At 46.9% G+C, this 14836-nt stretch overlaps 1 protein-coding gene across 1 annotated transcript in view; it reads right to left on the minus strand.

Moving 5' to 3' along the window:
- LOC142767202 (toxin-like protein 14) overlaps nucleotides 1-14014 on the minus strand; it is a 15504-nt gene extending 1490 nt beyond the window's left edge. The window contains exon 1 of the mRNA XM_075868432.1: nucleotides 13908-14014. Within this exon, the coding sequence (XP_075724547.1) occupies nucleotides 13908-13969 (62 nt within the window). The 5' untranslated portion in view covers nucleotides 13970-14014. The remainder of the gene's footprint in view (nucleotides 1-13907) is intronic.
- Nucleotides 14015-14836: the final 822 nt, after the last annotated feature.

Here is a 14836-nt window from a genome sequence, read left to right on the forward strand (position 1 = left end):
AAAAAAAAAAGCTATGGACCATCTCCCTGAAGAGAATCCTGATGGGATGCGAAGCAGCATCGGTGTGCACGGCGTTGACCCGATTGAAACGGGCGTCGACGCAGGTGCTGGAAGAACGGTTTGAAGCAAAACTCAGTGTAGCTCTTACTGATGTAAACGTTTGTTTGAAACGCAAAGACACGGGAGGAGAGACGGGCTGAAGAGACTTCGTTTGGCTTCCTCAGCTCACGTTTCGTCAATTTTACCAACGCGTCGGTGTGACTTGCGCACTATTTCTATCCTCAAACGCGATCGGCGTTTTTGACTCGCACATCGTCGGTGTCGTTGGTCTTTCACTGCTACCGGTTGCGTTCGGCTTCCCTGGCTCACGCCTCGTCACTGTTCCAGGCACGGCGTTGCCATTTGCGAACGCGATCGGCTTCGCTAAATCTTCGGCGACGGCCGAGACAGGTACGCGCAGACTAGCGCGAAGCATGCCCCGGCGGCGTGATCGCGCGGCAAGCAGCGGCGCACTGTCCCCATTGCCGGCACCGCGGGACCACAACCAGGCTAGACGACGGCGCGCGACCGCACGCAGCGCGCCTGCCCACGGCTTCTTCTCGCCGATAGATGGAGAGAGGTGGCGATGGTGAGGAAATGGTGGTGGTGGTGGTGGTGGTGGTGGTACTGGTTAGAAGAAAGAGAAAAAAGGCACCTAATTTCTATCTGCCTACAGGCGACACGGCGCAGTGCCTTATAGGGGTGGGGGGAAGGAGGGATAAAAAGAATCGAAGAAAAATAGACGAAGAAGTAGACAGGCAAGCGACGGAAAAAAGAAGGAGATAGGAAAGTGGGGATCCGGTCGAAGCAGTCCAAGGGCGGGGCGCCACAATGCGAGAGCTGCACGGCGTCAGGAGACCGCGGAGGGCGAACCAGTCGGCGGAGATACGCTGGCGTCGGAGATCACGAGGGCACAACCGTCCAGCTTGAAATACTGCGAGCGAATCCTGAGGAAATGATTCCCACGTGAGAAGTGGCCTCCAGCATTGCGAGGGATGGAGAGAGTGAAGCGAGCGAGATGAGACACAGCGAGCGGCGACCACCAGCCACCAGAGGTCCACCTCTGCTTGGAAGGGGCAACCAAGCGACGAACGCCTGCAGCCGCACTGCAACAGGCGGCCTTCTGCAAGCTCCAGGAGTTGCGTCTGCTAGGCGAAGGGGTTGCGTCTGCTAGGCGAAGCTTCGACGGGTATACGTTTGACTTTATGAGTGGGGTAGTCAATATATTGAGTGCTTTTTACGTTGAAATGCATTCATTCTGAATATTCCCGGAACTCTGAACGTCCATCACGGAGAGAAGAGATTCTTGAAATGAAGGAGGGTGAAGAGTGGGGTTAAGTGACGCAGTAACAGCCTCTCAGGCGAGGAAACCATAACCACAATACTAGGGGGAGAAGGGGGAAGAAGGGGAGGGGAAAAGTAGAGGGGAGATAGAGGCATGGGTGTGGGGGGGTGGTGGTGTAGTATAACAGAAGACTATTAAGACGATCGAGACCAGGGACTGCTTCGAACGAATACGGTTTATTAGAAGTGAAGTAGCGCTCGCTCGCTCCAGGCACCAGTCTTCTTTCTTCTTCTTCCGGCGTTTGATGATGATAATTCATAGGCTCCTGCCCGCCCAAGTTGAAATGTGATAAGCTCTCGCGGGCTATTTGAAACAACCTTCCATTGGGTATATGTGGTTCACCGATCTTCTTAGAAGCTCTTTTTTGCCTGTGCGAAGGAGACAAGCTCTTGTTATTCCGTCTCGCCCAGGGTAGAGTTTTTCAATCCGGTACATTTTCCCAAATGTTCTTGGAGCCTTGTCCTCAACCAACACGAAGTCACCCTGTGAGAGTGGTTTTGCTTGCCGTGTCTTGGCTTTGACCGTAGCTCCTATTTCCTTGATATATTCTTGATGCCATCTTTTCCACCAGTTTTCCACGTCAGTTTGCATCTGCGTCGCCATGCGTCTTCAATGTCACCGTTGTACAGTCTTGTTTGTCCGTCTTGAAGCTTTCGCCGTCCACCTATGATGTCTGCCGGCGTTAGTAGCATTGGCTCGTCAGGTTCTCCATAAACGTAAGTCAATAATCGATTGTTGAGTGTTCCTTCAACTTCTGCTACAATAGTGAGTAGCTCTTCTACCGAAGCTGTGCTTTTCGATATTATTTTTCGCATCGACGTCTTCAAGCTTCTTATGAGGCGCTCGTAAAATCCTCCCCACCATGGCGCGCACTCGGCTATCGTTTTCCATTGAATTTGTTGGCCACTGCAGTATTTCTTTAAGACCTCGTTTTTAATTGTTTCGAGCATTCTGTTGATTTCCTTTCCAGCTTTTATAAATGTTTTGGCGCTGTCCGAGTACATTACTGCTGGTATTCCTCGTCGAGCTGTAAATCGTCTGAATGCTTGTAGAAAACTTGACGATGACAAATCGTTGGTAACTTCCAAGTGTACTCCTCTTGTTACCGCGCAGGTGAATATCAGTACATATTGCTTCACAATATGGTACTTATCCTTTGCGTAAAGAGGTCCTGTGAAGTCAACTCCCGTAACTTTGAATGGCTCTGCTTCAGTGACTCTGTCTGCCGGAAGTAGAGGTATGTCTTGAGTCGCCGGTCTGGAGTTATGCCTCTTGCAGACGACACATTTGTTTAGAACTCTTTTCACTGCTTGTCTACCCTGCAATATCCAGAACTTAGTTCGAAGTTGCGCTAGCGTCACTTGAACTCCTCCGTGTGATACCATTTTATGCACGTGACGTATTAGCAGTTCCGTGAAATGCTCATCCTTTGGAATTACTATTACGTGCTTGTTGAATTCTCGGCTGCACTGCAATCGTCCTTTCTGTCTGATGATTCCATCGTCATCAAGGTAGACTTCGTGTCAATTAATTTCAAATGATCGATTGTTTGAATATGCCTCAACCTTTGTTTGTCGCAGTGATATTTGGGTCTGTCTTATCCAGTATTTCTCTGCATTTGTTACCTCTTTTGCTGTCAACGGCCCTTTGTGATTTTCCTTTTTTGTGTTGTTTATGAATCTGAACACCCATGCTGTCACTCTTATAAGCCGTCCGTATGATGAATACCTTTCGATTTCCAAGATTGGCGCAATTTCGGCTCTTCCCATGCATTGGTGACATTGTGTTTTATGCTGGTCTTCCACGTCTGTATTTGTGCCAATTATGCTTACTAAGTTCTTTTCCAGTGATGTTATCCATTCGGGACCGTTCCACCAAAACTTTGACGTTATCAATGCCTTTGCGCTTATTCCTCGTGTAAGTAGGTTAGCAGGGTTGTCGTCACTTTGAACGAATGACCAGCTTGCTTGAAGTGTTTTTTCTCTAATTTCTGCGATTCTGTTGGCAACAAACGGATCTCTTTTGCTTGTTCCCTTGATCCAGTGCAGCACAATCATCGAGTCCGTCCAGCAGTGTATTTCCTGAAAACTTTCGTTGAAGTGACCTTTGATGTAGTCGCATAATCTTGATGCTACCACTCTGCCATCAGTTTAAGTCGCGCCAATGTCAGCTCTTTAATTGGAGCTACGCGGCTTTTTGCTGTTACCAGCCTTGATTCTTTGCTTCCATCGTGGTATACTGCTATCAAGTATGCGGCCGCTCCATATGCTAATGGGCTCGCGTCGGCAAATACATGCAGCTTGTATGCTTGTACTGGTTTATTCTTGCTTGCGTAGCATCGTGGGATTTCTAGAACTCGAAGGTCCTCCGCTTCAGACATAAGGTTCTTCCATTTGTTGCATTCATCTTTATGGAGCTGGTCGTCCCACGTGACGTTCATTTTCCACAGTCTCTGCAGTCCTATTTTTGCGCGTACTGTGAATGGCGACAACAAACCGAGTGGGTCAAATATCTTCGCTGTGGTTTGTAACACAGCCCTTTCTGTCAAGTGCGTTGTATCTTTTAATAAATTCCACTTTTCCATAGGGAAGCAAATCATGTCCTTTGAGTGTTTCCATATTAAGCCCAGAAGCATTGTAATTCCTCTAGATCGAATATCTATGTGAGAATCGTCTCTTTCGTTTTCATCAATTATTTTGGTTAATCGCTCTTTATTTGATGTCCATTTTCTCAAATTCATCGCTGCCTCTCTGAACACTTGCTTTGCCTCTTTGTACAACTTAACTGTTTCGTCAAGCGTTGCTGCTCCCAAAATGACATCATCCACGTAGATCGCTTTCTGCAGTTTCCTTGTCGTATCAGGAAACTGGTCTTCCACTTCTTTCAAATGGTGTTTAATTGTAGCTGCCAGTATAAACATGCTTGGTGTTGTTCCGAACGTTACTCTTGGCATGCGCCATGTTTGCACTTCATTAATTAACCTTCCTTCAGCGTCATGCTTCCACCACAGAAATCTCATTGCATCTCTATCCTCTTCATGTATAGAGATTTGTAGAAATGTCTTTTCAACATCTCCAACTAACGCCACCTTTTCTTTTCGGAAATTAATGAGCAACGATAGCATGTCCTCATTCGAATTGGGTCCTGCCTCTAGGTTCTCGTTTAAAGACATGCCTTTTCGAGAATGTGATGAGGCGTCAAACACTACTCGAACCTTTGTTGTGGCTCGGTCCTCTTTAATGATCGCATGATGTGGCATGTAGTAGCAAAGTGCATTTGGCTGTTCTGATGGCTCTTGGACCTCCTCTGCGACTCCTAATGCCATATACTCTGATATAGCTTTGTCGTAGTGATACAGCATGTCTTCATTTTTTCGCAGCCTTTTAGTCAGTTGCTGTAGTCTCTTTATCGCATTTTCCTTGTTGCTTTCCAAGTTTACGTCCTGTTTCCATTGCAAGCTGACTTGATAGCGACCGTTTTGTTGTACAATCTTGCGCTCAAATTCTTCGACCACTTCATTTCCGTTGTTATCCAAACTATTTCTTGTGATCCCCATTGACTCCAGGCTCCAGAACTTCTGTAGCTCTTGCTGGAGTTCTGTCTCCGCAGCTTCGACCTTCAGAACCATGACAGCTTGATTATGTGTTAGTTTTGTCTTGCTTTGCTCTGACGGCCCTTGCAGTACCCATCCCAGTATAGTTTCTACAGCCATCAGTCTGTCCTCGATTCTTTGAGTTCTACCAGTAAAGAATTCCCAATAATAGTCTAAGCCAATCAGTAGTTCTACAGAATTTGTTGCAGTCGTCTTGGTCCTGTGATCAGCCACTTGCATATTTAACTGTTTAATTTTCTCGCTGAGTTTCTTAGTTGGAGTGGGTATACAACTGTGCGAGATAACGTCGACTTGTAACGCTTCAATCACTGTTGTCGTGCTTGTTTCCCGTGATCCTACAGTCACTTGCACCACGTTCATTAGTTTGACCTTTTCGTCTCCTCCAAACGAACCAATCGTCAGCCTTTCGTGTCGCAACACCTTCGCACCTATTTCTTTCGCTAATCCCGCTTCAATAAATGAACGTTGACTTCCGCTGTCTAATAACAAACGGCAATGTCGGCCACATGTTTCTCCTTCTACGAACGCTACAGCCGTCTGCAAAAGCACAAACTTATGCTTGATATTTTCGGTTGCTTGTAGCGTAGACGTCGTCGCTTCGGCTTGCGCTGTTGAGACCAGCTCTGCTCTTGTTTTCTGCATCGCCGTTCTACATACTGACGTGGCATGTCGTCCCTTGCATTGCTTGCATTTTACTTGGGCCTTGCAAATGCGTGCAGTGTGGTTTGGTCACGTGCATCTGAAGCATGCTTTGTTTTCGGTAAGCATAGCTTTCTTTTCATCCATTGTCCTACGACTGTTTTCGGTTGCGTAGGTTTTCTGCTTGCAGAATAAGCACATTCTGTCCGCTGAGCTATAGAAGCTTGAAGTTGTGCGCATCTGTCCGCGGTTCTTTCTTGGTTTTGCAGTTATCCTCTCTTGTTCACGTTGTGTTTCTTCACGAAAAGCCGTTTGCTCCCTTAAAAATAACATAAGCCTGTCCAGCTTTTCCTCGCACGCTTTTCCCGTTGCGTTGTTTTGCTCGCCGTTTTCTGAAGCTGAGCTGTTTCTCATAGCCTCTTTTGACTTGAACTGCACTGATAATTCTGGTGGAATTGCTCTTTTCAATACCGGTAACAACATCGACGCATAGCTCTCGGTTTCCTCTTTTAGTTACTTGAGTGCCAATATGTTAACTTGCACTCTCTGTACTAGCCTATTTAAGTCATCGGTATCTTGAACAGACCTCACTTTCTCCAAACTCAATAGCTCATTCATGTGCATTTCAATGGAATGTTCTCGATTGCCGAACGTTTTTTGCAGTATTTTGATTGCGTTATCATAATTTTTCTCTGCCGAGTACTGAAGTCCTTCAATAGCAGCCGCAGCTTTTCCGGTTAGTGATGCTAACAAGTAATTGAACTTCTGTACCTTACTCATGTTCGGTCTCAGGTGAACTGCCGACTCGTACTGAGACCAAAAGTGGTTCCACTTCAAAGTTTTTCCCCCAAACTTTATCATTTCAAGCTTTGGTAGCTTAACTAGTTCCGTTGCTTCTTGTCCTGTACTTGAGAGGGTCACCTGCCTTGTCCTATCGCTTGAATTCGATTGTTCAGGCTGTCGAAGTCTGATTTCTATTGCAGATAAGATCGTCGTTTATTTCATGTCGTACTCTATGACGCTTTCGAATTCAGCTTCGGCATTGTCTTCTGTTAGAAACTTTTCCATTTGCTCGTTCGCGCTCTTGAGACTGTCGCTTATTGCTTTAATCTGCGCCTGCATTGTAAGCAGCTGCTCCCGGTTAGCTCCATCATTAATTTGCTGCTCGGCTGCGTTAATCAGTCGCGTGATCTGGGAGTGAAGCGCTTTGCTTTTCTTCGTTATCACTTATTTGCTCATATTGAGGCGGTTAACAATGACTCCTTACTTGTCAATCGTTCGTTCTGATGCTCGTACTGTCCACCGTGGTCTCGTCGCTCGATCTAAGTCGATCCTCTGCTCCTCCGCCGTTTTCTTCTCTGCTGCTCTGTGACAGGTTGACCTTTCTTGCCGGCGAGGAGGTAGTATCCTGGTTCACGGCACCAATATTAAGACGATCGAGACCAGGGACTGCTTCGAACGAATATGGTTTATTAGAAGTAGTGAAGTAGCGCGCGCTCGCTCCAGGCAGCAGTCTTCTTTCTTCTTCTTCCGGCGTTTGATGATGATATTTTATAGGGACTGGCAGCTAACACACACACACATGCACCAACTGAAGTTCCTCGCCATCGCCCACGGGTTCGGCGGAACCACTGATGAGAGAGACAGACAGGTGAGAAGGTCTGGATCAGCTGCGTGCCCACGAGCTCTGCTGAGACGCAGCACTGCCCTTTCATCCAGACGCAGCTACCGAGTGGGCTCGGTAGCTGTGCGAACGCGCAGCCTAATCCGTTTGCCTTCATCATGCAGGTACTCACCATGCCTTCAAAGTTGTTCCTGCTGTTTCTCATGCCTGGCTTCATCGGACCGTCAACAATTCCCGCCCCCTTCCACAGCGGCACTTTTTTAGTATATGTACTTTTCAAACTTGAATCCCGCTACAATCGCACCGGATCCAGCAATAGCGCCGCCACTGCAAACCTTGAGCCTCGACCACATGTGGACTACCCCATCAAGACAGATATCATCTGCAGCCACGACTACAAAACAACCGCCCCTCTCCGCGCCGCATTGTGGGCTCGGTAGCTGTGCGAACGCGCAGCCTAATCCGTTTGCCTTCATCATGCAGGTACTCACCATGCCTTCAAAGTTGTTCCTGCTGTTTCTCATGCCTGGCTTCATCGGACCGTCAACAATTCCTGCCCCCTTCCACAGCGGCACTTCAAACTTGAATCCCGCTACAATCGCGCCGGATCCAGCAATAGCGCCGCCACTGCAAACCTTGAGCCTCGACCACACGTGGACTACCCCATCAAGACAGATATCATCTGCAGCCACGACTACAAAACAACCGCCCCTCTCCGCGCCGCATTGTGGGCTCGGTAGCTGTGCGAACGCGCAGCCTAATCCGTTTGCCTTCATCATGCAGGTACTCACCATGCCTTCAAAGTTGTTCCTGCTGTTTCTCATGCCTGGCTTCATCGGACCGTCAACAATTCCCGCCCCCTTCCACAGCGGCACTTTTTTAGTATATGTACTTTTCAAACTTGAATCCCGCTACAATCGCACCGGATCCAGCAATAGCGCCGCCATTGCAAACCTTGAGCCTCGACCACATGTGGACTACCCCATCAAGACAGATATCATCTGCAGCCACGACTACAAAACAACCGCCCCTCTCCGCGCCGCATTGTGGGCTCGGTAGCTGTGCGAACGCGCAGCCTAATCCGTTTGCCTTCATCATGCAGGTACTCACCATGCCTTCAAAGTTGTTCCTGCTGTTTCTCATGCCTGGCTTCATCGGACCGTCAACAATTCCTGCCCCCTTCCACAGCGGCACTTCAAACTTGAATCCCGCTACAATCGCGCCGGATCCAGCAATAGCGCCGCCACTGCAAACCTTGAGCCTCGACCACACGTGGACTACCCCATCAAGACAGATATCATCTGCAGCCACGACTACAAAACAACCGCCCCTCTCCGCGCCGCATTGTGGGCTCGGTAGCTGTGCGAACGCGCAGCCTAATCCGTTTGCCTTCATCATGCAGGTACTCACCATGCCTTCAAAGTTGTTCCTGCTGTTTCTCATGCCTGGCTTCATCGGACCGTCAACAATTCCTGCCCCCTTCCACAGTGGCACTTCAAACTTGAATCCCGCTACAATCGCACCGGATCCAGCAATAGCGCCGCCACTGCAAACCTTGAGCCTCGACCACATGTGGACTACCCCATCAAGACAGATATCATCTGCAGCCACGACTACAAAACAACCGCCCCTCTCCGCGCCGCATTGTGGGCTTGGTAGCTGTGCGAACGCGCAGCCTAATCCGTTTGCCTTCATCATGCAGGTACTCACCATGCCTTCAAAGTTGTTCCTGCTGTTTCTCATGCCTGGCTTCATCGGACCGTCAACAATTCCTGCCCCCTTCCACAGCGGCACTTCAAACTTGAATTCCGCTACAATCGCACCGGATCCAGCAATAGCGCCGCCACTGCAAACCTTGAGCCTCGACCACACGTGGACTACCCCATCAAGACAGATATCATCTGCAGCCACGACTACAAAACAACCGCCCCTCTCCGCGCCGCATTGTGGGCTCGGTAGCTGTGCGAACGCGCAGCCTAATCCGTTTGCCTTCATTATGCAGGTACTCACCATGCCTTCAAAGTTGTTCCTGCTGTTTCTCATGCCTGGCTTCATCGGACCGTCAACAATTCCTGCTCCCTTCCACAGCGGCACTTCAAACTTGAATCCCACTACAATCCGCTGCAGTGGTCTAGTGGCTAAGGTACTCGGCTGCTGACCCGCACGTCGCGGGTTCGAATCCCACCTGCGGCGGCTGCATTTTCGATGGAGGCGGAAATGTTGTAGGCCCGTGTGCTCAGATTTGGGTGCACGTTAAAGAACCCCAGGTGGTCGAAATTTCCGGAGCCCTCCACTACGGCGTCTCTCATAATCATATGGTGGTTTTGGGACGTTAAACCCCACATATCAATCAATCCCGCTACAATCGCACCGGATCCAGCAATAGCGCCGCCACTGCAAACCTTGAGCCTCGACCACACGTGGACTACCCCATCAAGACAGACATCATCTGCAGCCACGACTACAAAACAACCGCCCCTGTCCGCGCCGCATTGTGGACGCTGTGCGAACGCGCAGCCTAATCCGTTTGCCTTCATCATGCAGGTCAGTAACAGAAGTGCTTTTCTTGCTAAGAAATCGAGTAATTATTTTTTAGTTCAGCTGCCGAGCCCACAGTGCTGTGTTGTGATTATTGTTGAGTGTGCGCAGTTCATACGCTCTTTTTTACTTTTGGCGGGGGATGTCGAAACTAATCCTGGGCCTCCCACTGGTGAAGACTTGCTTACTGAATTGCAGAAGCTATCCGCTGGACAGAATAAGCTTATTTCCGACATGCAGGAAATTAAAAACCAACTAAAAATGACAGACGTAACGATAACAGATTTGTGCAAACGCATCACTGACCTTGAAAAACATTGCACTGCCCTTTCATCCATGCGCACAGAGCTGGTTGACCTAAAGACACTCACAAACGAAATGACTCACAAGATCTGTAATCTCGAATCCCGTGTAGGTGACAGTGAGAACCGTTCGAGACGTAACAATCTTATATTTTATGGCATTCCGGATACTACTAAAACTGAAACGTATTCGGACTCGGAAGAAATAATCGTCCGTCACTGCTGTGACACACTCCAACTAACAATTCCTCCCTCAGAAATTGAGCGCGCGCACCGCCTCGGGCGCTTATCAGAAAACAGCATTCGACCCATTATTGTAAAGTTTCAATCATCCAAGACAAAAGAACTTATCCTTTCCAACGGCCGCAATTCAAGGACACAGGCTTCAGCGTGGGCGAGGACTTCTCCCCTGCCGTACGTCATGCGCGCAAACATCTAATTGCTTTTGCAAGAACTAAGTCAACAGCTTTCACTGTGCGCTTCAAAACCCTATTTCTCGGAACTAAACGCTACGGGTTTGACGAGACATCGCAGTCTGTGAAAGAATTAAAATAGCAATCATACCGTCCTCGACCAAGGCCAACCTCCCCCCCAATTTTCCCCAAATCAGCTTTTTCGTTTTCCGTGATCTTCACTAACATTAGAAGTATCATTTCAAAGCGCGAACATATTTCGAATCTGGCTTTATCATCCAACAGCGACTTTCTTATATTAACCGAAACATGGTCAAATGACAGCGTCTCTGATCAAGAGGTCTTGGCTGATTTGCCTAATTATCAGCTATTTCGGAAGGATCGAAAAGACAAGAAGGGAGGAGGAGTTCTTATTGCCATAAACCAAAAAATGACCTGCTCGTTAGTTAATCTGTCATCTGACCTTGAAATGATTTGGATTCTTTGTTCTGCTAAGCCCCAGTCAGAATTACTTGGCGTCTGCTACAGGCCCCCGAATAGCTGTCCCGACTTTTATAATAACCTCAACGACGTCTTGAACGAAGTTATAAAAAAATATCTGAACACCCCCGTAGTTTTTTTTGTTCGGCGATTTTAATTTTCTGGGTATTAACTGGCTTAACCAAACCATGCCGTCCCAGGCACAAGGCAAAGCCGGGGCTTTCCTGGACGTTTGTTTAAATTTTAACCTTTCACAAATGGTAACTGCACCAACACGCGTAACACAAGAGTGTGAAAACATTTTGGACCTAATACTGACCAGTCACCCACATGACATGGTCTCGATTACTTATCTACCAGAAATAAGTGACCATAAAGTCATCCATACCAAATTTGCATTCAAACCGTTAATTCGTCAAAACACCCAGAATACCATTCGGTTGTACGACAAGGGCAATTATGAAGCAATAAATTTGGCGCTTAACGCATTCTTATCCAGTTTAGAAACTACTTTCTTTTCCCGGTCCATCGAAGAAAACTGGACACTGTTTAAGGACAAGGTCAATGAATTGACTGACAGGTTTATTCCGAAATTCCGCTTCCGCGCAAACTGTCAAAAGCCATGATTCTCTAAAACTCTGAAAAGATTAGAAAACAAGAAAAAACGCCTGTTTAGATTAGCAAAAAGACTAGAAGACTCGCAAAAGTGGCAGAAATACTACGCAGCTGAAAAGGCTTATATATGCGCAGTTCAAGACGCAAAGAATTATTTTTTCAGGGTTGACTTACCAAGCATGCTGACTAACAACCAAAATAATTTTGGCAGGTTTTGAACCCCCTGCATACTGCCCCAATTACTCTTACCAGTGAATCGGGTCACGTATTCACCGATGATCAATGCGCTAACATCTTCAACACCGCTTTCTCATCCGTGTTTACCAAAGAGAGTAACGTGTCATTTACAATACCACCCACTATTATAAAATGTGCTATGCCACCGGTATCGTTCACTGCTAATGGAATTATGTGCTTAATCGACAAATTAAAACTTTCCTCGTCTTCTGGTATTGACGAAATAAACTCCGAATTCCTTAAGAACACAAAATATATTTGTGCATCTTTTCTATGCTTGCTCTTCTCACAGTCACTTTTAACGGAACGCCTACCAGATGACTGGAAGAACGGGAAGGTCGTTCCAAAATTTCAAATCGGGTAACAAAAACTCGCCATTAAACTATCGTCCCATATCTTTAACCAGGGTACCCTGTAAAATCATGGAACACGTCATCTACACGCATATCGTAGACTTTCTTGATTCAAACAGCTTTTTTCGTACAGCACAACTTGAGTTCCGAAGAATGTTTCTCTTGTGAAACGCAACTGGCCTTATTTGTTCATCATTTGCGTGCTAACCTGGACTGCAACTTACAAACCGATGCCGTATTCTTAGATTTTTCCAAAGCGTTTGACAAAGTACCCCATTCTCGACTGTTACTAAAACTTTCCCAGTTAAATCTTCCCCGAACATACTAAATTGGATCAGAGAATTCCTTACAAACCGCTCCCAGTCACAACCGTACCTCTAATCCTCTTCCAGTAACGTCCGGAGTACCCCAGGGTTCAGTTTTTGGTTCCCTTTTATTCCTTATATACATAAATGACTTGCCTTCATACCTAACCTGTAAAACCCGCCTGTTCGCTGATGACTGCGCTATATATGACACTGTTACTGACACTTCAAAACAGTCATCCTTACAAGCCAACCTAAACTGCCCCCAGGAAGGGTGTGAGCGTTGGCTCATGGAACTTAACCCGAGTAAATGTAAAGTCGTTTCATTCCATCGCCGCCACATGCCGCTTGTGTATCCGTACGCAGTTAATGCCATCCCGCTAGAAAATGTTCCGTCATACAAGTATTTGGGCGTCACTCTTTGTAGCGATCTTTCATGGAACATACACGTCACTAATATCATTTCATCTGCAAATAAAACACTGGGTTTCCTTAAACGCCATTTACGCCTCGCTCCACAACACGTAAAATTACAAGCATACAAATCCATCGTTCGACCTAAACTAGAATACGCATCGCCAATTTGGGACCCTCGACAATCTTATCTTACACATGCCATCGAATCGCTTCAAAACCAGGCCTCTAGATTTATTCACTATTCATACTCTTCAACTGTCAGCGTATCTGGATTGAAAGCAGAATCTGGTTTACCAGATCTAGAACTTCGCCGTCGTATTGCCAGCCTGTCATTGTTCCACAAACTTTTTCATAGTCCCTTGCATGCCCCACCTTATATCGTTCCCGCAACACGCATATCTCACCGCACGAGCCATTTGCTTCAAGTTGCTCGGCCCAGATTTGGGTGCACGTTAAAGAACCCCAGGTGGTATAAATTTCCGGAGCCCTCCACTACGGCGTCACTCATAATCATATAGTGGTTTTGGGACGTTAAACCCCAGATATCAATCAATCAAGTTGCTCGGCCATGCTCCCGGACTTCTACTTTTTCTGCCTCGCTTTTCTCACGTACCGCACCAGACTGAAACGGCTTTCCTTCCCAGTGAAATTGCAACCATTCTCTGCCCATCATCGTTCATAAAAAATATCAATAAGCACTTTTTATGTTAAATCTTTGGCTTCTATGTTTTGTGTTTATAATTACCCACCCCTTATGTAATACCCCCTCGCGGGTCTTTGAGGAAATAAAATGAAATGAAATGAAATTTTAGTGCAACCTGCGCAAGTCTTTTTTTTTCGTGTCGGATATTTGTTCTGATAAAATAATCGCAATAGGCGGGATAGGTGTGCATACAGTTATTCGATAATTTGAGACACCCTTCACAGGTACAGTTTAAGCGCAGCAGTTATCACTGACGTGAATGTTGACTAAACGGGTTGACTCACCCCAAGAACAGCACGAGGTTTTCGGTGAGTTCGCATTTCCAGCGTTCGCAGGGCGTCTCCATGTCCACGTGACTTCCCCGTGGTATTTCCCGGCCCTTGTACTGACACTTGCCTGAATTGATATGAAGCTTTATTTGTCATACCTTCACGTACTAGCGTCCGTATACACTGTAGAATACATACCTAGACAAAATATAAGAATGAAGCCATCAGACAATGTTTGAAGTCACGTAATGGCCGGCATGGAAGTATGTCTAAGAGCCAAGTACGTACTTTTTTTTTTGACGAGTAACGCTTACATAAACATCCACAGATTGCATACGTACTACCCCACAACATAGAGAGACACATGCCCATGGTTCGGAAAGCCACCGACGCTCTACCATATCACGTGGGAATGTACGGCACACACCGAAGAACAGGAAGGGGTGAATAGCAGAGAGATGTGGGAGGCAACGCTGTCCAGCCCGGCTTTTGAGGACCAGCCGAGGCTAGTCAGGAGGGCTGACAGGATGGGGAGAGCCAGCGGTGCCTTGGAATAGGGGCCCGACCACGCGGCGTTGGCCTGTTTTAGCGGCAACGAAGTTTTTTTCGCAAATAAGGTTTTGTTCTTTTTCATCAGTACTATCGAACACAAATAGCACTGTGAGGTAATGCAAGACGTGAAAATATGAATGAGCAGAAAGTCACAGTGATATCGAGGTAATTGTTCTTTATCATTGTAAAGTCTATTCTAAAATTGCGAAATGCAAGGTTTGACAACTGAACATGGCAAGAATAAACCACAAGACTATCGACGGTAGTAAGTGTTCTTTGCACCATTGGTCGTTGACCAGCTGAAATGACATGCAAATGACAAATAACAAGGTGACAGAAGAAACGACAACACTTAGCTGAGTAACGAATTTGTCGCTCAAGCAACTACGACA

This window comes from Rhipicephalus microplus, chromosome 7, assembly GCF_043290135.1.
Source record: "Rhipicephalus microplus isolate Deutch F79 chromosome 7, USDA_Rmic, whole genome shotgun sequence".
Classification (NCBI taxonomy): domain Eukaryota; kingdom Metazoa; phylum Arthropoda; class Arachnida; order Ixodida; family Ixodidae; genus Rhipicephalus; species Rhipicephalus microplus.